The sequence below is a fragment of the Zalophus californianus genome, chromosome 14 (genome assembly GCF_009762305.2).
Source record: "Zalophus californianus isolate mZalCal1 chromosome 14, mZalCal1.pri.v2, whole genome shotgun sequence".
In the NCBI taxonomy this organism is placed as follows: domain Eukaryota; kingdom Metazoa; phylum Chordata; class Mammalia; order Carnivora; family Otariidae; genus Zalophus; species Zalophus californianus.
In genome coordinates, this window is record NC_045608.1 from 16,357,211 (window position 1) to 16,382,736 (window position 25,526).

The window sequence follows — 25,526 nt, forward strand, 5'->3', positions numbered from 1 at the left end:
AGTAGGCTCCACACCCAACATGGGGCCCGAACTCGCGGCCCCGAGATCAAGAGTCATACGCTCTACTGACTGAGCCCGCCAGGCCTCCTTACTATTACCCCCATTTTAAGATAAGAAAGCTGAGGCTGGTAGGGGTTTGCCCAAGGTCAGACAGGGCAGCAGGTACTGGAAGCGTGGTTTGTATTCAGTACTATCTGGTTCCAAAGCCCATGCTTTTAACCATTTCACACACATCACGTCAGGAGCTCAGGGGTAGTCCATCTAGAGGAAAGAGCCTTCAAACAAGCAGGAGGCGGACTGTCACTAAGAGAATTTCCAGGGCCCAGAGGCTCCACTGGCCCCACAGAGCCCACTGCTGAACACTGGTCATCAGGGTCACAGGCCACGCGATCTTGGGTTTGCCGCCCAAGCAGACATGCACAGAGTGGGAGGCTACATGCGGTTAGCCAGGCGTGGCCCACACTCAGGCCCGCCCAATGGCCATGCCCGGCAGCCGTGCGAAGCTTGCGCCTGCCTGGCCAGAGGTGCAAATCCTCTCAGTCGTGCTGGGCGTGTCCATGACCATGGCAGGTGGAAGCTCCGGCTGTCCCCTCCTGGCCTCGGCAGCAGCTTCGGTGGCGCCCTCTGGCCGCGTGGGGGTGTCGGGTCCCTGGGTGGGCCTGACCAGCCTTCCCCTCATGGGTGTCTGTCCACCTAACTGCTCCTCGTCAACTGGGGCCGGGCGGCTGCTTTCCGGCTCCCCTGGCTCTGGCTCTGCCCTCCGCTCCCGCTGTCCACATTCCTTTGTGAGATTCCAGGTGTCTGGGAAGATAGCCTGCCGGTCCCCAGCCACGACAGCTGGCTCAGGTACTTCCTGGAAGCTGGGTGTGGCTCCGCCGGGGATCTCAGGCCTGGGCACCTCCAAAGCCCACAGCTGCTCCCGAGCGGCAGCCATGGCTTCCTCTGGGTACAAGGGGTTAGCCAACAGCTCCTGGGAACCTGCGCACCCAGCTTGGCGGGGTGGTGTGTGGCAGGGGGGCGCCCTGGAAAGCTCATTTGTAAGGTTTGGTAGGTTTCTCCCAACCTGAGCCTGGCTCTCTGCATCAAACGGCCCCAGAGAACCCTCCACAGAGGGAGACCTTGAGCCGGGAGTGTCAGGTGTCGCCTGGAGGCCAGCCAAATCAAGCCAGCTGGGAGCCACAGGAGGTAGAAGGCCCCACCCATTATCCTGGTCCTCCAAGCAGAGGATCTCCTGGGTGGGAGCATGGCCTCCAGAGGGGAGCTCAGTAGTGGATGGCAAGAATACAGAGAGCCCAGGAGGAGGAGGAGAAGGTATGTGATGTGGGGATGGAGCCGGTTTGGGAGGCAGCCCCAGGGAGCTCAAGGCCACAGCAGAGGAGCTGGTCTAGACAAAAGGCAGAAAGGAGAGGAGAGAGAGATGGGAGAGGTGAGGAGAGGTGCTATCTGCAAAGGGTGGGCTTGGCCTGAGGGCTCTGAGAGCCACAATCGACAGTGACCAAGACCAGACCGAGGTGGCTGAGAACCTGAAGCATGGGGACTGGCCTGCGAAAAAGACCAGGACCCCACAAAGGTTTTCCTGGGCTCCACATCCCTGGCCCCCATCAAACCCAGGCAGTAGAAAGCCGCCACTGAGCCACGCCTGTAGGGCCACCCCAGTCAGAGTAGGGACAAGGGAGAAAAGGCTACAGAGGGTGGACCACGGGAGACAGTGACCAGGAAGGGCAGCCCAAACACTAATTGAGAGAGAGTCGGCCGCAGGCAGCTGCTCTGCTTCCTCCAAACTTTGCTCAACCTGGCTGTCGCCCCCAGACAATCCTAGCCTTCCTGCGTCCCCCAAGACCTTCATCTTGGAGCACAGCTACAACCAGCGCACCTTCTTGTGGGCACTGCAACGCTGGCTGTCTCAGAAAGTAAAAACAGGGGCGCCTGGTGGTTCAGTCGGTTAAGCGTCCGACTCTTGATTTCAGATTGGGTCATGATCTCAGGGTCCTGGGATCAAGCCCCACATCAGGCTCCCGCTCAGCAGAAAGTCTCTCTCTCTCTCTCTCTCTCTCTCTCTCCCTCTGCCCCTCCCCCTGCTCATATTCTCTCTCTCTCTAATAATCTAAAAAAAAAAAAAGGGTAAAAACAGCCTAAAGGGTGGTAGCGCAGGGCTCCCCAAGGCCAACACCAAAGCCCAAGGGATTTGTTTCTGATGGTGGCCACTCACCACCCACAACCACTGGCACGTGAGGGTCACAAGCCCAGGTAGCTCCCATCCCCCACTGTGAAACCCCAGCTGGAGGGACTCCTGGAGGTACCCTCAGGGCCAAGAGCACTCAGATGGTCTGCTCCCCTTCTCAGATTCCCTACTTCATGCCCCAAAGATCTCAGGCAGACCCACGTGGAAGGGTGAAGTCAGCAACTGCTGGAGATCAGTCAGGCACTGCATCTTCTAAATAAAACATCTTGGGTCTGGCAGGCCTGAGAGGCCCAGGACGGGAGGGGAAGGGATGCCGCATGCGGGACTGGCCCAGGAGCCTGAGGGGTTTCGGTTTCCCACAGACAAAACCTGTGGGGGTTCAGGCCTGTGGAGGGAAGGGGGAAGGATGGAGGGAGGCTGGTAAAGGAGACCTGTGCATTCAGAAGCCAGAGGCAGACAGAAAAGGGATGTGCTGAGGACAGACAGCCAGTGTGGGAGATGGGGCTCCAGGGCAAATGACCTCTCAGGCATAGGATCCCAGGCCCACACGGCCCAGCAGAGAATGCCCTCCCCCGCAAAGAGCAACCATCAACACAGAACCCTTTGTCCCAGCTTCCTGATCCCCTCGCCTGGGTGGCTGGGAGCTGGAAGCAACCCGGGAGGAAGGAATTTCCCTGCTAAGTGCTTCTCTGCCCTCAGATGCCATGAGGCAGCCCAGTCCCCATAAGGCCTGGTCTGACCCTCCCTCCCCAGCATCCTGGCAAGGCCAGAGCCCCGGAGGGTCCCTGGCTCAGGGTGAGGCACCCAAACACTGAGGGCCCGAGTTCCAGCTACTCACGCTGAGGTAGAGGGGAAGAAGAATGTGGGGGCAGGGAAGAGGAGGGGTCTCGGAGCACCTTGAAATCCGAAAGGGAGGCCATCAGCTCGTCCAGCTCCCTGGTGGCTGAGGAGGCTGAGATGCGTGTCTGCTGCTGGCTGGAGGTCACTCGCTGAGGGCTGCTCATCTCACCCTGGTTCACAGTGATGGCAGGGCTGCAGGGCGGGCACGGCATCAGTGGGGACCCCAGAGGCCAGCTCCGTGTTCCCCCAGAGTGGTCCTCTCCTCTCCAGGGTCTCAACATCTCAGCTCTCACAAGGGGGCCCCCCTCCAACTCCAGAGAAGCCCACCAGCTCCCGATCACAGCCGTGGGAACAGAGTTGAGGTAGGAGGTGGGAGAAGAGGGCAGCTCGACGGGCCCCTTGCTCAGGAGGACAGCTCTGGCCCTCCCAGCCCGAGTTCAAGCTCGCCTGTTAAACCAGCCCAAGCACCACGTGTGTCCCCCCACAACACCGCATGATGTACCTGTGAGATTGTTCCAACAACACAGTAACACCAAGAAGGGCTAACATTCAGTAACCACCAACCATCCATGTGCGTTATGTGCTCTGAGCCAGAAACCATTCCAGAAACTTTCCGTGTATTATTGGGTTTCATCCCATCAAGGCAGGTGGCCTTACCGCCATTATCCCATATCTCTTTATCCCGTTTTACACACAGGAAAACTAAGGCTTGAGAGACAACGCTCAGTAAGGACGGAACCAAGATCCGAGCCCTTACAGCGTGGCTCCAGACCCTGCACAGATAGCCACTAAGCTATCGGCACCCTCGGCATGCACAATGTCATCTTTTCTGATGGTTGGGGGCTCACTGAAGGCAGGGAGGGTGTCCATGGGACTCTGCGAACCCCCCAGTGCCTGGTCCAGGGCCTGGCAAACAACAGGCCCTCGCAGAGGGAAGGGGTGACAACTGGGCCAAGCGGACAGACACCGGAGCCCAGCGCTGGCTGGGCAAGACCTCCCCTGCCCGGGAGAGCCCAGTGATACTCACACGGGGCTGGGCACGGAGCTCTCCAGTTCATCCAAGAGACTCTCCACACTGGGCCGTACATCCTCCAGGCCACGGCCCCCATTCCGCTTGGGCTTCTCTTTCGTCAGAGGCCCGGCTTTGCCTCCCAGTGGGCTGTTATTCTCTGGGATGCCATAGTGGGGGCTCAGAGCCCCAGGCAGCGGGGGACTTGAGTTGGCCTCATCTTGGAAGAGCGAGAGAGAAAGGCTGCTCAGCCCTGACCCCTCTGAGGATCCAGAGGCCAGCAGGTGGGCCCAGGGGGCCAGTCCTACCTGCAGGGAAGCCCGGGGGGTTATGCTGCACCGCATTCAGTTCCAGCAGCAGGCGGTCGAGTTCAGAAAGGTTGCTGCCCAGGGAGGAGCTCATCACCGTGGGTGAAGGCTCGGCCGACTTCTGCTTGTTGGGGAAACTGAGAGGCAGAGGGGAGGCCACCGTGAGAGGCACCCCCCAGCTTTGGCAGCCCCCCCAAGACTCCAGGGGATTAAGGTGGCACGGGTGTGAAGTCTCCCCCAGCAAGAGATGGGACAGTGGGGAAGGGATGTGCTGAGAAGAGGGGAGGAAGGAAGTCTTGCCTCAGTTCCTCAACGACACACGGGGACGTGACAGCCCAGCCCTGCTACTGTACGGGGATGGCAGTGCTAAGGCCACCAGGCTAGCCCAAGACAGGATGAGCTGGCCAGCAGCCTCGGGGCCTTGTGCCGGCTGCTGCCAGGCCGGAGCCCTGGCCCTGGCAGGGAAGGAGCGCTCGGAGGGCTGCGTCACTACCTGTAGACGTGCTCTTCCTCAGCGGCTCGGGAACACGGGGGGCCGGCGCCGTCCTGGGGGACAGAGGCGCTGCAAGTTTTGGCACTGGAGCCGTACACGGGTGACGGGGACTGAGGCTGCAGGGAACAGAATGCTCAGAGCTTCCCCCAGGGGAGGAAAAGGAACAGCCCGAGTCACCCCCAGGAGGCTCCTGCTCACAGACCGTCTCACCAGGGAATTCCCACACTCCGGCCAGGAGACAGGTGATTAATACTTGGTCACTTGCCCCCTCACGTGGCCTCTGGGAGACCCAGCCGTTTCCTGGCCCCTCTCCCCATCGCCCTGATCCCATTCGTTCCTGGCTCCCCAAGCTGCTGCCAGACAACCTCCTACTGCCCCAAAGCCTCGATTCCCTGTCTACCCCGCCCCTGTCCCCACCTTACCTGCTGGTGGATGAATCGGGAGGCACTGGGCTGCCACTGGTCTAGGGGGTCAAGAACCGTGCCATTGAGGGCCTCACTGGACGGGGGTGGCGGGACAGGCGGTGGCACGGCAATCTCCTGGTATGTGTGGTTTCCAGTTGGGTATGAGTAGGGGGTCTCCTCGGGCAAGAACACGGGCCGTTTGGAGATGTGGGAGGTGGTGGACTCCAAGTCTGCCAGCAGGGCGTCTGCAGAGAGAACACGCTCAGAGCTGGTAGGAACCAGGGATCCTGGGAACACACCGTCCAGGGGCAGTGCCCTCCCGGCCTGCTGCACCCAAGAGTTAATGACTTCTGAGCACCTGCCCCACCCCTGGGAGAAGGAAGCCTCGGGGCAGGAAGCTATCAGCCCAGACCAGCCTGGCTAAGAACCAGCTTCTACTGACCTCTTCTCCCCAGCCCAAGGCTGAAGGGGCTGTGGAGGCTCCTGGGCTGCCCTTGAGGCTCTCCTACCTCTGGCACTCGGGCACCTGCGTTCCCTCCCGACAGGGCTGTGCAGCTGGCTGGCTGGAAGTCAGAAATGCCTGCCTAGAACTCGGCACTCTGACTCCACAGGGTAAGGCGGGGAGAATGGGCGGGAGGGGCCCCACGTCATGGGGAGGGGCCCAGGCAGTGCCAGGTCCCACTTAAATTCCAGGAGCTTGGGCTTTCTCAGCAAACCACCCCCCCAACTGGAGTGGTCCCTGGGGTATGGTACCTGCCTTTCTGACCAGGTGGAAGCAAAACCCCAGGCTCCATGCTCCTCCCGAGGCCCTGGGCTACAGGGTAAGGTACGTGGGGAGGTGGGGGCTGGGTCAAGGCTGGTGCAGTGTTCCCCACCCCCTCAGCTGAGCAGGGGGCAGGACTGCTCTGTAGGCTGTTTCTGCGGAAGCCTGGCAAGCAGCCTGGCCCCAAAGGCTCCAGGGCCCCGCTACTTTGCTTTTAACAGCAGAAGGGAGCCGAATCGAGTGCAAGCTTCCATTACCCTGGCTCCGGGCGGCCAACAGGGGGACCCTGGATCTCCCCAGTCTCCAGACAAGAGAACAGGTGGAGGGGCAGTAGGAACCGCCGACAACCCCTCAACTTCAATCCTCCCCTCCTGAGACCCTCAACAGCCCCACAGCCCAGAGAGCCTGGCCCCAACACCACACCCTCATTCCTACCATATTCAAGGACTTGCTCACTCTCACTTTCCATGCCGACCTGCTGGGGGTCAGAAATGCTCAGTCCCTGGCGCCGAGGATATCATTTATCAGAAAGCAATGGCTGTATCTACACCAATCCCTAAGAACAGGCACCATGCTAGGCACTGTGTGTATGGGGTCTCTCCGTGAATCCTAAAATACTGGATAAAAGCTGGAATTCTGATCCTCCCTTTACAGACGGGGAAAGGGCCTTCAAGAGGTGGTGGAACCTGCCCAGATAACAAAGCCAGTGAGAGACAGGACTGTCTGGCTCTTCAGTAGCCCCAAGCCCCAAAAATCTGGCCCGCAAGAGTCTGCTGTGATCACAACATGATGTCATATTTAAACGGTACAACTTCCTGACTGTCGGGGCCCAGGGCTGATCCTTCTTCACGCCCTGTCCTCAACCCTACCCCTGCTCAGCAGAGGGAAGCAAGGGGGGCCCACACCTCCCAGCTGCCTGCCCTACCCTCCCGCCCCCAAGGCTGGCCACACCTACCCCCAGCTCTTACCCAGAGGGTCAGAAGGGGAGCTTGTCACAAGGCCCAGGACCCTGGGGCCAGCAGCCCGGCATAAGGGTCTCCTGACTTCCGAGGAAAGTCAGTTCCTGCAGCCCTCTCCCCCTCCAGATCTCTATAAGAGTCTGGCTTCCCGTCTCTAGCAAAGCAGAACTAGAGGCCATCAGTGTGTGCCTAGGTAATGACGGAAAAGGAACCAGTGTCCAGGGCCAATCTCAGTGGCCTCTGAATGGCCGCACCTGCTGCCTTGGCTTCACACGGCATCCCCACTTCCCCTGGGCCCGATTCAGCAGGGGCAGGGTCTCCCCTTTTCCATCAAAGGCAGAGCCAGCTGGAAAACCCCACAGGGCTCCCCCAAGCAGGCACCACGTACAGCCCCAGTGGGAGTAACAGGAGAGGCTGCCGCGCCTGACGGCCCCCCAGGAGCTTTACCCCGCATTCCTTCCCTTCCTCCTCACGGCAACACCAGCGCGGAGGGTAAAAGTGAGGCGCAGGGAGGCAGAGTCACGTGCCCAGGCTGCCAACGCAGGCTGACGGGACCCGGCCAGGATCTGAACTCGGGGCTCTCAGGCTCCACTCAACAGAAGACAAATGGTTAACCTATCCCATCAGACCCTCGAGAGAGGGCCTCCACGGCCTTCTGCCTCGAATCCCCTCCCCCTCCCCCAACTCTAAGTCTGGTTTACAATTTCACTGGGTTCTTTTACACACCGATGCATCTGTTGGTCAGAAGGAGCAGTCCTAGGGGGACAGAAACAAAAGGTCCCAGGAGTTCAAGTCCGAGCTCCTCTATCTAATCTCCACGGCCACACAGCCAATCCCTTCGCTTCCCTGAGCCTCAGCTGCCCTGGCAAGCTGGGATTCATAATTCCTACCTCACAGTATCAGTGTGAGGTCTACATGGGATAGCAGATGCTACAGGACATGGGAAGCTGCAAATATCAGTTCTTATTTGTTTTGTGAAATTCTGAAAAACATCTTCCTCCAAGGAGGTCAGGGTAGGATGCAAAGTACTCACCACTCCTACATCTTCTATGGGTAGAATCTGGACAAGACATGATAAGGGCAACCCTCACAAGAAAAGCAAAGGAATAAAGTAACATTCAGAGTGAAGCGTGTGTGGACGCCAGGGGAAAAGCACATCAAACGTGTGTCTGCCTGAGTGGGAGAGCACATGCACGAGGCACTCCTTCTCTCTCTGCACCCTTAGTCGTTGCTCAGTGACTGCACAGGACGTGGTGTCACTGTCTCCCCAGAGCTCCCCACAAATGCCTCAGGGAAAGGAGCCAGGAATATAGGAGGCAGCCAAGGAGGCCTCTGGCCTCTACTTTGGTTTTCTATGGGTTCAGAAGGTCACTATGTCCCCAAAGCCTGCAAAATGGTTTCAGGCCAAAGTCTCCTTGCAAGCTCAGCAAACTCCTCCCCTGCTTGAGTTACCAAAGGTGGCAGAGGGAAGAGTGCTCAGGGGAGTCCACTTGCAAGCAGTACCCCATGGGTGGGTCCTCCAGTCTTCAGCAACATCTACTGCCTGGTACCTAGCTCTAAATACCCGACGGCTGGGCTCAGAGTCCTTCTACCCAGACCCCAAAGAAGGAGGAACACCATCCCCCTCCTAGTGTTTGTAGGATCCACTCCAGATACACAGAGGCAGTACCAGAAGGTGGGGGGCAGGGGGGCACTCCTTCTTCCAAGCTAAGAAGGCTCCAAACGTCCTGAGCATTTCTCCATTAAGTTTCTGGGTCCAAGTCTGAAACCTTGCGGACAAGTCAGAGCCACCAGGACCACCCAAGCCACCCTGCGGAAGGAAGCTCTCCCTGGGGCTTCCCATCCCTTTTCTGGAAGAAACCACCCTAGATGCTGCAGGCTTTTTGTCTCTCTGGGAGCGCTGATGCATGTCCTAACAGAAAGTGGAAGTCTCTGGGTGAGACCGTCCGATGTGTGTGCGCCAGGGGGAGGGGGTTCTCCTCTCCAGGTAGATGGGGGAGGGGATGGCAGGCCGGGGACAAAGTCTCCAGCCCACCAGGGGCAAAGGACACCCAGCTTCGCCCCGGCGAGGAAGGAGTGCGGCCCATCCACTGCTTCCCGCCAGAGGGCGCTATTGGGCCGTCGGCTCCCTGCGGCAGGCACCGTAACCGAAGGTAAACTCGCGCAACCACGGAATTTTCGAGCCGGGGAAGACCGGGAAGCCCCGGCCATGGGCTCCGGGGGGAAATTTCAACCCCGAGAAAGCTCGGTGAGCTGGAGGGACGGAGCAGCTACGGGAGGAGCACGAGGAGATGCCAAACCTCCCACCCAGGTCTGGGGCACACGAACATTTGAAGGCACGGCCGAAGAGTGACGCAGCCCCACGGGGCTCCGGAGACTCCCAGGGACGCGTGCCCCTCCGCAGACGCAGCGCCGGCGGGCGCCCCCGTCCCCACCCCGCGGCCGGGCCTGGGCCCAAGCAGCCGCTCAGATCAGGGGCGCCTTCGGACCCGCAGGCCGCTCGGGGGCAGGCGGCCGGGGCGGGCAGGGCGCACCCGGCCAGGCCGAGACGAAGAGGCCCTTTCCGGGGCCCCAGCGACCCGCCGAACGTAATCCTGCGGGCCTGGCGGGCGGGACGGGGAGCAGGAGCCTCGGGGTCTGCAGCCCCGAGGGGGCTGAGGAAGTTAAGACGCAGCCGTCCCCGTCTGGCTGCCCAGGGAGGGAGGGGATGGAGGGGCCGGTCTGCCTGCATTCCAGGACGCAAGCCGCAGCTGCGCCCCTCACATTCCCAAACCAGCCCGGGGATGCAGGACAGGGGCAGCCTGGCCCTCCTCATGTCCCCCAGACTGTGGCTCTGGGGGACCTAGGCTGACCCACTGACACATGATACCCTATAATAATCTAAAGAGATGCAATGAACCCCTTCCACCTCCACCGCCAATGAAGTATAAAAACAAGTTAGACTCACAAGCCTGGCTTCCTCCTACCCAAGCCCTGGCCATTCTTGAGTGTGTGATAAAGACTGCCAAGACCAGAGTTGGGCAGATGCCAAGAGATAAAGGTCTATCATCCACCAGGATCCCTCTAGTGGGGGAGGGGGGCGGGGGTGTGGGGGAGGGAGGACCCAGGACTACTCCATTCTCTCCTCCCAGGTTCTAAAGACACTAGATGTTAGAACTTGCACAGGGGGATTCTGAGTCGCACAGATTCTGCTCGGCGGCCAAGCTGCTCAGCTGGGCTGCTTAACGGTTCTTGTGCCCCAGTTTCCTTGTCTGTCTGGTGGGAATTCCACCATTTTACTCACAGGAGCAAGGAATATCATGAAAAAATGGATACACAGTGCTTGCTTAGCACTGTCCCTGGAAGAGAGCACACTCTCAGTAAATTGCTAACCTGAGGGGAGCTGGCTCCCAGAGAGATGGTGAGCCCTGGAAGGGAAGAGAAAGCGCCTCCCCGGTCCATTTCTGTATCAGTTAGGGAGGACGTTAGGTTTGAGGTTGGTGTTGAGGAGAATAACTACCATGACTTCCAGTGCTTTGACGAAACCTCAGATGCGAGGCCTTCTGGCCAAGCGTCTGCGATTTCATATTGTTGGAGCGTTCGCTGTATCCCTGGGGGTTGCAGCTTTCTATAAGTTTGCTGTGGCCGAACCAAGAAAGAAGGCATATGCAGATTTCTACAGAAATTATGATTCCATGAAAGATTTTGAGGAGATGAAGAAGGCTGGTATCTTTCAGAGTGCAAAGTGATTTGGGAATGTAAAGAATTTCTTTGGGTTGAGTTCCATTGAAGTCTGTCACTGACCTGTGTTCTGAACTATGAAACACGAATACTGGCTTATGGAATAGTTTGTCTTGATAAATAAACAACTAACAAATAAAAAAAAAAAAAAAAAAAAAAAAAAAAGAAAGCGCCTCCCCTTCCTATCCCAGTCCTGAGGCAAAGGATGAGCAGTTTGGGGCACCCCCCCCTGGGGAAAAGAAAGCCACCCTGGAGAAGCCTCTGCACCAGGTCTCCACGGATGGACGGGGCAGGTAACACCCCGACTCCTCCACCAGCAGCAGGGGGCTGAACTAGAAGAGGTGGGGTCCTTTAGCCTTCAGGAAGGGCCCACCTCAAAATGCCTTGCATTCTGGAGGCCTGGCCCAGGAGAGCCCGCACTTAGAACTCAATCTTTTCAAGACTCCACTCCCCAACCTTCTTTCCACGGGCCTTAACTCAGCTTTCGTCACCCCAGGGCAGGGCCTGGCACAGTTTCCTTAGGAGCTGACAAGCGGAAGGAAGGAGCAGCGAGCACCACCCCGAGAGCTCCAACACAGGAGGCAAGGGGCTGCCACAGCACAAGGGCCTTCCCCAGAGTCCACAGCCAGCTGTCCACCCCTGCCATTTGGTATGAGATCATACCAAGAGTATGGTATACCCATACCATACCCATACCAAGGACTCCAAGAGACAGCAGCGGCTCAGCAAGTCCCTTTCCCACAAGTCCTAGAGAGGCCCGGTCTCAGGCCTGTCTACCCTGCTGGGTTCAGAACTCAGGGCAAGGGAAGTTTAACCCTCCCCTCCCCCACTGACCACCTGCTCTGGGCCTCAAGTGTCAGAGAAGTAGCTGCCCAAGCAATGAGCGGCTTGGCCCTTCCTAAGGAAGGAGCTATGTAAACAGCAGGACCACCAGCTCAGAGATGGTCTCATCTCAGCCCCTTCGCTGAGACTCTTCCAGATTAGGAAGGAAGCAGGACAAGAAGGCGGGTCCCCCTTCCCCCCAGCCCTGAGCACATGAGCAGTCAGAGCAGGGGTAATCTAATCCACAGCGGGGTACTTTTACTCAGTGAGCAACTCCCCAGGAATGGGGAGCTGGGTATATTTATCCTGATAACTGCCCTCGGAGGAAAAGCAGATCTGTGACCAGTAAGGGCCAAGCCACAGTTAGGCCAGACCTGCTCTATCCCCACCAGGCCCAGGGACCCCCTGACTAGGAGGTCACTCTCCCGGAGGGGCCTTCCCTTCCAATTTGGGTCCTTGTCCACCGTCTCCTCGCCAAGAATTAAGCCCTGGAGAGCAAGGGCCTTGTCTATCTTGCTTGATGCCTCTCCCCAGAAGCGGGAATGATGTGGGCTGTGAGGGGGACGAGGAAGATGGGGAGAGAGCAGTGAGCAGAGAAAAGCCAGTGCAGAGTAGGAGCCAGGATGCAAGGGTTCCAGGCCCAGTGCCTGGCAGCACATCGAACCACCCACATGGATCATCCTGTCTGTCTGTAAAATGGGCAGAACCCAATTCCTTGGGAGCAAGCTCTAGGGAGGAGAGAACACAATTTCAGGTAAAACTTATATAGCATCTCCGAGCTCTTTGGAGTTTGTCTAAATCCAAGGCATTCCATTATCTGAATCCCAGACAGGAACTGCTCTCCCTAAGGGGATGGATGAGAAACGATCAATACTTAGTGTCATTTAAATATTTCATAGCCATGCCTGGAGGTTATGAAGACTTAGCCACCATTCTCCTTCGCTGACTCATGCCTCACTCAACAGGAACTGCCATTTCACCGTCTCAGCCCTAGAGGAAGTGTGGGCTGGGGGTGACACACGGGAAACCAGGGGGGCAGGCCAGAGTCTTCCAATCTGCTGCCGGGAAAGCTGGGAGGTGGCCCTTGGGGTAAGGCACTTCTACCCTGGGCTTCCCACATGCCCGAGGAGGGTGGTTTCCTGTCTGCCGAGGAGTCCTTCCTTGCAGGAACTGATAAAACGTGAGTGTGCCAGCTGGGTCACCTTTACTGGATGCCTGGCTTGTGCCCAAGGTCACAGAGCACAGGTAACCAGAGACTCGAGAGAATAAAGGCAATTCCAGAAGTCACCCTGAGCTCCCGGCAGAAGCCCAAGGGCACCAGGCCCCATCGGCACCAGGCCCCCACACAGGGGCCCCCCCACTAATCAGGCCCCTGGCTGCTACTGAGGCTTCCCCAGGCAGTAGCAAATGGGAGGAGGCGCCCAGATTTACCCTGCACACCTCCCAGCAGGCCCAGGAGCAGGTACGAGCTGGCCAGACTGCAGTCTCTTTTCTGTTGTCAGTAACTCATCCCTCCGTCCGGGATCAGTAGGCCCCGCCCTCCCCCAGCGGTCCCAGAATCACCGTGGAAGCATTCCATTGGTCAGATTTCATTCACCTCTTCGGGTCATCCAGAAGACTGAGCTTTTTAAGGTCATGCTAGGGCCCAACTCCAGGCCCATCCTACAGTTCCTTTAACACCGATTTACAAACAAAAAGAGCCTCAAACCCAAGAGGCTCAGGTGCTGGAAATTTTCTTAGCTCTTCCACACCCATTCCAATCCACTCCTGCAATCAGGCTCTCGGTCGTCGGTTTCCGTTGCAGGGCAGGGCGGCTCCTTGGGCCTCTCAGCCCCGCTAATCACCACCAGAGGTTAGGAGGGGCTCAGAAGTGAGTCATCTGCCCTACAGAGACCCGAACAGAAAGTTCAAAAGTTTGCCTGTTGCAGGGATGAGCCACGGTCTTTGCAATGTTTGTGGATTTGACAGCCATAGTTACCCACTCATTGCCAGTCAAGTTCTGATCAATGAACACAGCCTGAGGTGGCCACAGAACGGGCCAGCGCTTCCTGATCTCAGGCAATTGGGCCCGAATTCAGCTCTCTCCCTCCTGCCTTTTGGGTTTTCTGAGAGCAACCCTAAGAGCTGCAGCCCTCCCTGGCTCCCACACTTCACTGGCGCATTAATTCTTCCTTTCCGGGTGCTTCTCCCATTACTGGCTTCCTTTCTTTTCACTGACAGCTGAGACCAGCATCCAAATCCAGGCTCAGCCCCTTCTCAGCCTTGCCTGCAGCCCCTGCCCAGGTTCCCCAACTCTGACCTTTTCAGCAGACACCAGCGGTATGAACTTCTGGGAAACTCCCTTTTTGGTGTGTGTCGCCTTGCCCACTAGACCACACACCCTATGTTCCTGGGGCAGGAACTCCCTTCCCTCTCGCTAGATCCACAGCACAAATACCCTCATGAGCCTCTCCTACAGTGAGTGGATGTGTGCCAGGCAAGGGGGAGTCATAATGCTCAGCCACGGATGGCCCTCTCGGCCTGCAGGATAAAATCAGAAGCCCCGGGGTTGGCGTTCTTGAGCTTCTCAGAATATGGCCCCAAAAGAGCTTTCACCTCCTCCTGGAGCATACTCACTGCAACCTGCCTCTCTAGACAAACTGGGCGCCCTCTTCCCTTTCCCCAGCTGAGTGCCAATATTCACAATACTAAACATGCCTCCCCCCCCATCTTCTATCAGGCTATCCGTACCCCCCAGGGGACACATGGAGGTCAAGGGGCACAGGAACCACCTCAGGATAAATATATTCTGAGGATCAAATTTACTCAGGAGAAAGAAATTTAAACCATTGCCCTAAAACAAGCAAAGCTACCTACCTTATGGAGCCAAAGGTGAAAATGCAAATGAATTGTAAGATAAAAAGTGAGGCTTCAAAGAGACTTTTTGCACGTGCACTTGGGGACTGTGGTGAACAATTTTCAGCAGGACCACAAAGCCACCACCATCCACATATAAAGCCACCCCTGTCCATGCCACAAATTTGGCTGCTCTAGTGGCACTGGGAGTGGGGACCGTCACATAGCTCTCTGTACACCTTCTGGCATCCCAACCCGCCAGGCAGTATGGCAGAGGGGAAAGAAGCACCCCCCAACCCCCCAGTAGAGTAGCAAGGCAGATAAGTTGGAGTCTCCACCACTCACCAGCCTGGGTGGGCAATTTAGCTAGATCATTCTGGGCTTCAGCTACTCCGATAACTCAAGAGAACACACGGTGAGGAATCAATGACAAAGCATGCAAAAGCCACCATGGTGGCTGGGGAGGACCTCCTGGGCCCTCCCACTGTGACACAGAGGACACACTCAGTAGATAAACCCACATCACTGGTTTTCATCTCCCTTAAGGATGGGAGGGGCGGAGGTGGAGCCAGGGACAGTGGCCAGGAATCTTGGGAGCTATGACAGGCCTGTCCCTAACTCAGGCCTCCTTGCTGAGCAAACCACTGACCTCACCCCTCAGTGCCTGGGGTTCATTCCAAGTCCTCCTCAGAGTACATCAGCTGAGCCCAGAAGCCTCCAACTCACTCCCTAGCAAGGACAGAGGCAAGAGAGAAGCTGCAGGGCTCCAGCACCGCCCCCCCCCACCCCCAACGGCAGGCAGGCCAGTTCTACTGCCTGCCGGGAAGTCACAGCTGTCTGACAGCCCTGTGGCTTTGAACCTGGAATAGCGACAACAGAAGGAGCTGCCCAAGCTCCACAGAAGCTCTCAGGCTCTGAACTCCCAGAGGAGCAAGGCCAGGACAGAGCAGCCTCTGCTCCTGCCACTGAGGCTCCAAAGCCAGCAGAGTGCCACAAAGGGACCCAAAGACAGGGCCACAGGGACAGGAAGAAGCTCAGACAGGGGGAGGGGGAGAGGAGTAATCCTTACGGGCCTCACAGCCCCATCTTACAGACAAGGACAAAGAGGCTCAGAGATGTCCGGTGAGCGTACTCTACAGGCAAGCGGAGTCCCCGTGAGGGCAGCTCCGCCTGACTCCAAGAGCTCATCCTGGTTCTTTCCGTGGCACCCCACTGGGAGAGGAGCGATGGCTTCCCGTAGCTGTCCCTTGCCTGTCACCACTGTCCTGTCTCCAAAGCAGTCTCCGGAGCCCCTCTTGCAATCCAAAAAGGCTGGCCACAGGGTGCTGCCCCACCGCTGCCTCCTCGTGAGTCCCTTGCTCTTGGTCTCCCCGCTCCCCCACCCCGTCTCAGGCAGGGTCCTGAGCCACTGCTGAGCCCCTGGTGGGGGCCCTCAGAGCTCAAGAACTCAGAGAAGGCGGGAGAGCCGCAGTCCCGGCTACCGCACTGCCGGGCTGACCCGCCCGAGTGCTTCCCTCCCGTGCCACACTGACCGCTGCCAGATCTGAGTGGCATGACGCAAGGCAGGGCTGGCCCGAGCACTGACCTCTGACTTCTCTGCCAGGCTGCCTTCTTACCTGGATGAGGGGGAGGGCCCTGGGCCATCTGTCTGGAGGGCACAGAGAGATCAGTGGCTCCTCATCCCTCACCAGAAACAGGCAAAGGCAGGACGAGAATCATCAGGGCTCCACTGAATTCGCTGAACAGCCAACTGAGGCACAGACAGACATCTGGCCTACACTCTGCAACCCAGAGTCAACCTAGGTCTTCCTTTAAGATTTTATTTTTTTGAGGGGCGCCTGGGTGGCTCTGTCAGTGAAGCGTCTGCCTTTGGTTTGGGTCATGATCCCAGGGTCCTAGGATCGAGCCCTGTGTTGGTCTCCCTGCTCAGGGGGAGCCTGCTTCTCCCTCTGCCCCCCCCCTCATTTTTTCTAATAAATACATTTAAAAATCTTTTTATTTTATTTTATTTATTTGACAGACAGAGCGAGAGAGGGAACACAAGCAGCGGGAGTGGGAGAGGGAGAAGCAGGCTTCCCACCGAGCAGGGAGCCCGATGCGGGGCTCGATCCCAGGACCCTGGGATCATGACCTGAGCTGAAGGCAGACGCTTAACGACTGAGCCACCCAGGTGCCCCACATTTAAAAATCTTTTTAAAAAAGATTTTATTTATTTGAAATAAAGAGAAAGAGAGAGTGTGTGCAAGTGGGGGGAGGGGCAAAGGGAGAGGGAGAGAATCTCAAGCAGACTCCGCACTGAGCACAGAGCCCCATACGGGGCCCGATCCCATGACCCACAGATCACGACCTGATCCGAAACCTAGAATCAGACGCCTAATCGACTGAGCCACCCAGGCGCCCCTAGGTCTTCCTTTAATAGATAGCCCCACGTCTCACCCAGGCATTTAACTCTTCCCAGCAAAAAAAGTGGCAGGCCCTAGCTTCCATCCATCCATCCCATCCATCCATCCTCTGTAAATGTTCTTCCCACCTCCCACTGGGGGCAAGAGGGTGTGGAGTGCACCAGCACCCCGGGGAAACACAAGCCCAAGTCAGGAGCTGGCCTCACACCGGTTCTCACGCTGGCTCTTAGCTGTGAGGGGTGCCACCAGCCCTCCTCGGCTAACCCTCATAAACTATTGACATTTGCAACTGATTTGCTTTTAATTTTAGAAAATAAACTCAAGTGGGTTCAAGACTACTCCATGACTGTCAGTCCCACCCACGTGTTCAATCTGCTTTCTTTTTTTCTTTTAAGATTTTATTCATTTGACAGAGAGCGAGAGAGCACAAGCAGGGGAAACGCAGAGGGAGAGGGAGAAGCAGGCTCCCTGCTAAGCAGGGAGCCAGATGCAGGGCTCGATCCCAGGACCCCAAGATCATGATCTGAGCCAAAGGCAGCTGCTTAACCAACTGAGCCACCCAGGCACCCCTCGATCTGCTGGGAAGTGCACAGAGTCCCAGGCACACCCTCAGGAAGAAGGATGGGCAGCATGTGATCCTCATCTGCCCTAAGTGTCACCTGCAGAGTATGTCCTGGTGGAAACAAAAGTTGGAACCACTCTCTGAGATGGTCAAGAGCTCTGAGAAGAAGGGGCAGATGGGAGAGAGAGAGACTGGGCCAGCTGCCCCCGTGTTCCCCAGTCGACCCCCAATGACACTTTCACTTCCCTAGAGGGATCATGCCATCCAGCATCTTGGTCTCACAAATTTTGGAAGCTGTCTGCTTCATTCTGGGCAAGACAAAGCTCTCCAGAGGCCATCTGGCAGCTGGTGTCACAACTGATGGTTGGCACGTCCTAAGTAAGAGCGAGAGCCCATCACACCCACAGAAGCCCTAAGTCCTATCTTAGCCCCTCCAGAGCTCCCCACACTCGCAGGTGGCTTGGTGGGATGGTGTCAATGATCTTCAAAGGAAGGATGCCTCCAGCCATTATCCTGAGGAGGGCAAGACGAACTTCTCTGCAAGCCCAGATCCCTGCCAACTCTCCACATTAGGAAATCAGCCTCGTCCTGGACAGGGAGGGAGCAGATGCAGGCCACAGTCCTCCCGGCTTTGGCTAACCAGAGTCACCCTGGGAAACCACAACAGAAAAGAAGGCGGGAAAGATGGACTTGCCAGGACCAAAAAGCATCCAGGGAGACCTCTGGGCTGTCGGCCTCGCTGGCAGAGCTCACATGTAGAGACATGAGGGTGCAGAGTAGGACAGGGTGGGAACAGAACCAAAGTAAGACCCTGTAGTCTGCCTGCAAGAAGCCCACCAACCCCAGAGCTGAGACAACGACCAAGGAGACACCGAGACTCTGTGCCCCAGGGCTCATGCGGCAGAGAGGGTCCCACGGCTCCAGCTTGACTTGGCATGGCTGGCCTCCCTCCACCAGGCCCAGCTGGTTACACCAGGAGACTGATGGGGACAAGGGGAAAAAGTATCCACCTCAGTGCTGATTTGGATTTTATTGCAGGAGACACTCTGAGGCCCTGGGAATCCAACCCAGCAGAGCCAAGACAGATGGCAACTGCAGGGCCCGGCGGCCATAATGCCCAAAAACATCACACAGGAGGTCTCCAGTGTACATACACATTATATTCCAAAAGTTTGCTCGGAAGCTTGATGTGAACCATAGGGAATGTCTTCTAATAGAAACAACGGTCTGAAGGGAAGATTTGGGTGACTGTTCAGGTAGACCATTTTTATCATTCACTCCCCTGGACGCCAGGCTCTACAGTGTTGGCAGGGAATGCTTGCTCACTCTGAGGGGCCGTGGGGAAGGCCCACCTGGGGCGGGGGGCAGGCCAGCATGACCCAGGAGCATCGAACCCCACCGTTCCTCACTCACAGTACCTGCTCTGCGCCTGGCAGTGTGCTGTGCACCAGGGGGTACAGCTGTCCCGGACGCCCCTGGTCTAAACTTCCTGAGGATGGACCCGGCAAGAAATCCTGTGCTTCTGTACCCAAACAAATGTCTGGGGAACCAGGGAGCCTCACGGTTGACCTGACACCCTCTGATCTGAACAAGCCTGCCAGTGAAGGCTGCTGCCCTTCCTCCTGTCTACCTCTGCAACCAGAAAGGAAGTGGTCACCAAGCAAGTCGGCGAGTGATCAAACACCACCCTCGCGCTGCCCTCTCTCACACCACTGCTTCTCCTTTTCAAAAGTGGAAGCTCGGTCCCCACCCAACCCGCCCTGTTTGCCCCGGACTGCGGTGTCTTCCTCCATGGGCACTGTCCCTTGGTTGGGGTGGGGGTTGCCTGCAAGCAAAGGGGGTGCCTGGCCCCATTCCACGTTCTTACTCCAAACCAAGTTGAGGTATGAAGAGAGATGAGAGGCATCAAATCTCACGGACTATGAACAGTAACTCCAGCTTCCACGTGACAGGGACAGATCTTAAAACCCAGGCACAAAGAGCGGCCACAGCACTCTTCCCTGGTGTCCAGACCCTCTGAGGGAAGATCTCAGGGGCCATGCCACCCCTGCAGCCATGGGCAGCTCAGCGAGGGGTAGCAGACAACAAGGAGTGCCAGTGGCCTCCAGAGGTGGGAAACAGGCACCCCAGGGTCTGGCGGGCCAGGCACGAACTGCTCTGGCCTATGAGCATAGGCTCTCAAGTGCAGATTTCACAGTTCCTTTTTCTTTAAGATTTTATTTATTTATTTATTTGAGAGAGAAAGCATGAGAGGGGAGAGGTTCTGAGGGAGAAGCAGACTCTCTGCTGAGCAGGGAGCCAGATTTCACAGTTCCTTACCTTTCCACACCTCCCTATCTTCCTGGTGTGGTGTGGTGAAATAGGCATCATAAATGGCTAAGGGTTGGCCCAGATCAATCTTCCAAGATCTCTTTCAGCAATGAACTCTGATTCATTCCTTCCGGGATGAGGGCGGAAGGGGGGCTCAGGGAGACAACAAAGAATACAGTGAAGGCCACCAGCCCAGGGCCTGCAGGCTGCACCCCACTCGCCGATGAATGTGGTTATGCTTTTCAAGAAATCCAAGTTTGTCTTAAGAAATCCAGAGATTTCACTTGAAAGCCAGGATTTCTGGCTTTCTGGGAGTGAGTCAGAAGAGCTAGCAATACCGGTCTACTCTCCTGCAGGGCCACCACAGGCTGCAGCATGAAATCTAGCTTTCTCCTCTGGCTCACTTCATCCACACACAGCACCTGCCTGGCCTCAGCAGGTATGTGAGTTTGCAACACAATGTAGTGTGGGTTTTGGAGCTGAACAACTTTGGTTCAAGTCCCAGCTCTGCCCCTTGCCAGCCCAGCACCTCTTTGAGCCCAGTTCCCTTATCCACAGGACGGGTGTAACAACAGCCCCTTAAATCATGCGGACTGTGGAATCCCCAAGCCTCACTCAAGTCATTTGGAGGAAGAACTTAGATAATGAATAGAAAGCATATCTGGCATATCACAAGCACACAGTCCGTACATATCCTTTGTGCCTACCTCACCAGGTCACAGCAGATGGCAGATGGGGGCCGAGTGGCTGTCCCACCCATAAAGCTGACATCCCTGACTGCCCCACCTGAGCAGGTGAGAGACAGCACCCAGCGCTACAAGCCATGAGGAATCGCAGAGAAGGTGCTCTGAAAAGCTGTCAGGTGGGCAGCCCAACTCCACCACTCAGTGCCCCCAGATCCAGTTGTTAATACACCAGGACCGATCACTGGTCTCCACCAACAAGATCTTGGCTAAAAAGCTGACAGGCTTGTGCAGGACCCAACCAAAACAGTGATCTCTCTCCCTGGCTACAGAGCCATCCCCAAGTTCAAGGACTTGCCAAGTCGGAGCATCTGGAGTGCCCTGTGCTCAGGGCATGGGGAGCTCAGTGCACAAAGCCAACAGCAGGAAGGGTACTCACTGCTGGTCCTCCCGGGAGTCCGGTCCAAAGTCCGACCTTCCAGCCCCACGGTGCCATCTGCTCCCACAATCCAAGCTCCGAGGAAGGAGGCCTGAGACGGGCCGGGGTAGTCCCTGCTACACATGCCCATCTAAGGGCTCTAACTTCTAACTCGGCCAGAGAGCTCAGCCTTTGGAGAAGCACCGACACAAGCCCACCCTGGACTTGCTCCAGGGGCCCTGAGTGTCAGGCATGACAAGCGCTTGCCTGCTTGGTGTGGCCTGCACCTGGCCCCACATCCCCCCTCCTCCTGCTGACTCGGTTCAGCACCCCACCTATGGGGCAAAGGGACTCCTCGTTCCCCCTTCCAGGTGACAGAGGCGGAGAGCCCCCACAGCAAAGGAGCTTAACCTTGCACCCTCTGAACCTGACGCCCACGGACAACCCTCCAGACCACCTGAAATTACACACAGAACGTTTTGTGCGCGTCCCCACAGCATTACTCTTGGGAGACGGCTCATGATAGTCATGGTCCAAAGGGGTCGGGAATCCACAAAGGTGATACCACTGAGGTGATACCACTGAGTGGCCGCTCTATGCCTGCACCTCACTGTCAGGTCCTTGGAAGGTAAGTCCGACTGCCGGGGCTGAAGCAGCCTCAGCTCCACCTCAATCCCGGGTACAGATTCTGGAAGGGGCCTTGCTGGGCCCAGACCCGGGCAGCACACACACTCCTCTCCAGCAAAGATGCCACCAGTCAGAAGGCACAAAACGAGCAGGGGAAGCCCCACTTGGGTATCCACGGTTAACCTGGAAAATGGGTGAGCTCTGCATACTGGTCTCACCTGCCTCCTCAGTCCCTCCATCCCTCATCTTTACCAGTGGTGGCCCCAATAATGTCCACGAACAAGTACTATGCACAGGTGCCATGCTGAGCACTGGGGAGACAAAGATACAGTGTCTAACCCTGGGGAGCACTAACTGGTGGGAGACCATCATAATCCAAGCAGGGGGAGAAGGAAGGAGGGGCTTTCCGGCAGATGGAGGAGTAGAGGCAGAGGTGAGAAACAGCCTGGCAGACAGGGGACTGGAGCTCAGAGTACAAGTCTCAGCTTGGTGGAAGAGGAGTCAAGTACCCAGGGCCTGTTGCGGAATCTGGACTTAGAAGGGCAAGCCACGCAAGACTGTGGGCAGGGAACAGGGAAGGCAGGACCAGGCTTGCATTCTGGATCACTCAGACAGCATGTGGAGCAGAGGTGGGAGGGAGGGGGGGCTCGACTGGAGCAATGCGCTAGATAAAACTAGGTAAAATCAACGAGACCTGGCAATGGAGTGGCTGAGAAAGAGGGAGGAACAGAGGCATCCCACATTTGTTTCCTGTGGGAGGCTGGAACATCCAACAGATGAGACTGCAGGTCGGAAAGAGGAGCAGGGCGAGGGCAGGCAGGAGCAGGGAAGGGTCAGCAATCGAGGACAGGCAGGACACAGGCCCACAGGGCCGGGCCCAGGGGACTTACTTTTCCCTTGGCCACGTCACCTATGAGTCTCATAGGGGCCCAGAAGGTAGCTATTTAGGAAATGATACAGTATGGCCTCTCCAGTTTGCTCTTCAAGGAGTTCTCCCCAGCGGGCCTCGCGGGAGCTGTAAACTGCAGGGAGTCTGCTCTGGGGGTCCTCAGAGTGCCCAAGAATACTATGGGCTCCCTTCCTTGGCCCACTCTTTTGGTGAAGTCTGCCCTGAAATCCAAATACAAAGGTAGCTCCATCCCCCAACAGCCTCCCTCCGGAAGAGGGACCAGGCCAAGAGCGTTATCATCGGAACCAGGTCCTTCCTGCCATGTGAGCACATGGGCTCACCACTGGGGCCAGTGAGCCCAAGATGAAATCTCAGGCCCCCAACTCTCGGGGAAATGCCCTTCCAAACCAGCCCGGGGCCCCAGCACAGACAGAGCTCAACATCTGCTCTGAGTATAAAAGAAGCCCCAGAGATGGCCCCACCTCAGCTGTCATACCAAGGCCACCCCAAACGATCATCCCACTGAGGAAGCAAAGGCTAGTGACTGTCCTGGCCCTTGCAGCTCAGACTGATTAGTTTGTCGCATCAACTGGGAGGGCACAGGGTGCCAATAGCCAACAAACTTAGCACACACACACAAAAGCCTCCTCCCTCCAGCCCTCTGCACGCACTGTTTCCTGAGCCTAGACCACCCGCCTATCTTCTTTACCATGCTCAATCCTTTCGTATCCCTTGAGACTCATCACATTTCAGTTTCCTCTCCTACAACATGAGGATAAAAAAGATCTGCTTTGCCTACCTAAAAAAAGGGATGTGTGGTTTTTATGATGGGGCCCTCTTCTGTAAGAAATTCCCAAATCTTATTATGGAATGGTATCTATTTAAAAGACGAAGGTTTGGGCCTTTTATAAATGTCAGCATTCCAATTAAAATAAACACACAACAAAGAGTGAGCTTAGGGTACTGTTTCCTCCAAAAGCCCTCCCCAACCACATTCCCTGCACAGGGTTCAAGGCCCCTCTCCTTTGAGTTCCCAAAGCACCATGCACTTCCCCTAGGAGAGCATGTATCCAGCTGGTAAGAACCATCTGCCTGAGTGTCCACGTCCCACCAGCCTGTGAGAGCTCAGCGAGGACAAGAACTGTGTCTTTACCCATCTTCACCTCCTCACATTGAGCAGAGCCTAGAACATAACGGGAGCTCTTCCGACAAGTGCTAAACGAATGAATGACCGACCCTGCCAAGCCTATGAGCGGCAGAGACCTGCCCCACCACTTCAGTCTGTGCTGCTTCCGGGCCTCAGTGAGCACTCACTACATGCAAAGCATGGGAAGGGTAAGCGACGCATGCGCACAGGGCCCAAGCCGCTCTATTCTTCTAACCCAGGAAATTTCCCTCTACAGTGATCTAGTTACCACCATCTCCCCAAACAGCACCACGCTCACTCTTAAAAAAAAAAAAAAAAAAAGGAAAAGGAAAACGCCACAAGATTTTGTGGCCAGAGCACAGCAGCCCTTTGTGGGTACTTAAGGTTTAAACTCACTGTGTGGCCTGTCTAGCTTCCTGGGGGGGGGGGGGGTCGAGTCGGTGAGGTGGGCTGCTCCCAGGAGGGAAGCACCTGGAGGGAGTGTGCATAACCCAAGCAGAGCCAGACCCTGGGACTAGGTGGCACTTTCACTTGGTGCTGGAGGAAGAGGAGGAGGGACATTCATTAGCAAGCGACAGGGCAAGAAAGAAAAGGGAGAATGGCAGCCCTAGCGCCCGGCAGATCTCATCTTGTCACACCTCTCCCTATGGGGCAGGGGAGGCAGGAGACATAAGCTGGAATGTGAGGATTTTCTGAAACGGGTGCCACTGGAACGTGTTAGCAACACCAGCCATGGGCTCTGGAGCCTGGAGTGGCTGATAGCATCATTGATTATCATGACCGAGCCACAGAGGAGCCGAACTACAAAGCATACCCAGAAGATAGCGATGCTGAGGGAAGCTCCAAGAGCAGGGAAAACTGCCAGAGAAAGACAAGCTTTTGAAAAGGGAGAGGAAGGGAAAAAAAGAAATGTTTTGCAAACATTTTCTATTAATTTCCTTCAGTTTTAAAAGGCCCTGTTTATAAAGGAACAGAGAGAACCAGAAAATAAATTTGCCTAACAATGTAGTGTGAGCTTTATAATACGTATAGAAATAAAACTTAGGACAACAGTAACACAAAGGACAAGAAAGGCAAATGGAAATAAACCGTTGTCAGGTCTTATATTGTATGTGAAATGGTGTTACACGACCTGACGGTAGACTGTGATCAGTTATACCTGTAAACCAAACAGCAACCACTAAAAACGTTAAACCAATTAGGTATAGCTAAATAAGCCAACAGTGGAGAGTCAATGGAATCCTAAAAAATACTCAATGAATCCAAAAGAAGGCAGGAAAAGAAGAATAAAGAACAGATGGTAGAGGGGCACCTGGCTGGCTCAGCAGGCAGAGCATCTGATTCTTGATCTTGGGGTTGTGAGTTCATGCCCCACATTGGCATAGAGCTTACTTGAAATAAATAAACAAACAAACAAACACATGGTATAAACAGAAAACATGGCAAAATGACAGATTTAAACCCAATCATATTGGGCAACCCTCTCGGGTCCCCTCCCTCTTTGGGAGCTTTGTTCTATCACTTTGCTATCGCTAATAAACCTTGCTTTGCTGCCCACCAAGAAAAACAAACAAACAAACAAAAAAGAAACAATAAACCCAATCATGTTGATAATTACTGTAAATGTTAGAAAAATCCATATAATCAGATCAATTAAATCTCTACCTCAATTAAAAAGTAGAGATTTTATGACTGGATAAAAATGCAAGATTCCATATATGCTATCTATATGAAACACTTTAATTACAAAGACACAGATAAACAGTTCTTACCAGTTTGTTATGCACAAAACAATGGAGAAAATATACCACACTAATACCAAGAAAGTTGACTGGTTCTGTTACTATCAGATGAAGTAGACTTCTAAGCAAGAATATTACCAGAGATAAAAAAGGACATTTCATAATGATAAAAGGTTAATTCATCATGAACATGTAACAGTCCTAAATGCATACAGACCTTCAAACTAGATGAAGGGAAAATGGACAGAATGGAAAGGGAAAAGGGGACGTCTGAGTGCCTCAGTCGGTTAAGCATCTGCCTTCAGCTCACGTCATGATCCCAGGGTCCTGGGATTGACTCCGGAATCAGGGGCCTTGATCAGTGGGGAGCCTGTTTCTCCCTCTGCCTGCCGCTCCCCCTGCTTGTGTTTG

The 25,526-nt window shown here is 55.9% G+C and overlaps 1 protein-coding gene across 4 annotated transcripts in view; it reads right to left on the reverse strand.

Annotated features, from left to right (window-relative positions):
* Positions 1-25,526, reverse strand: part of PXN (paxillin) — a 48,255-nt gene that overhangs the window by 6,947 nt on the left and 15,782 nt on the right. For 2 of the 4 annotated variants that reach the window (XM_027576132.1, XM_027576131.1), the window contains exons 2-6: positions 5,255-5,481; positions 4,833-4,948; positions 4,340-4,476; positions 4,050-4,251; positions 3,079-3,214 (exon numbers count right to left, since the gene is read on the reverse strand). In XM_027576132.1, coding sequence (XP_027431933.1) covers positions 3,079-3,214; positions 4,050-4,251; positions 4,340-4,476; positions 4,833-4,948; positions 5,255-5,481 — 818 coding nt within the window. Of the gene's footprint in view, positions 1-514; positions 1,385-3,078; positions 3,215-4,049; positions 4,252-4,339; positions 4,477-4,832; positions 4,949-5,254; positions 5,482-25,526 lie in introns of all 4 variants that reach the window. The other 2 variants (XM_027576130.2, XM_027576129.2) reach the window with 2 other exon arrangements.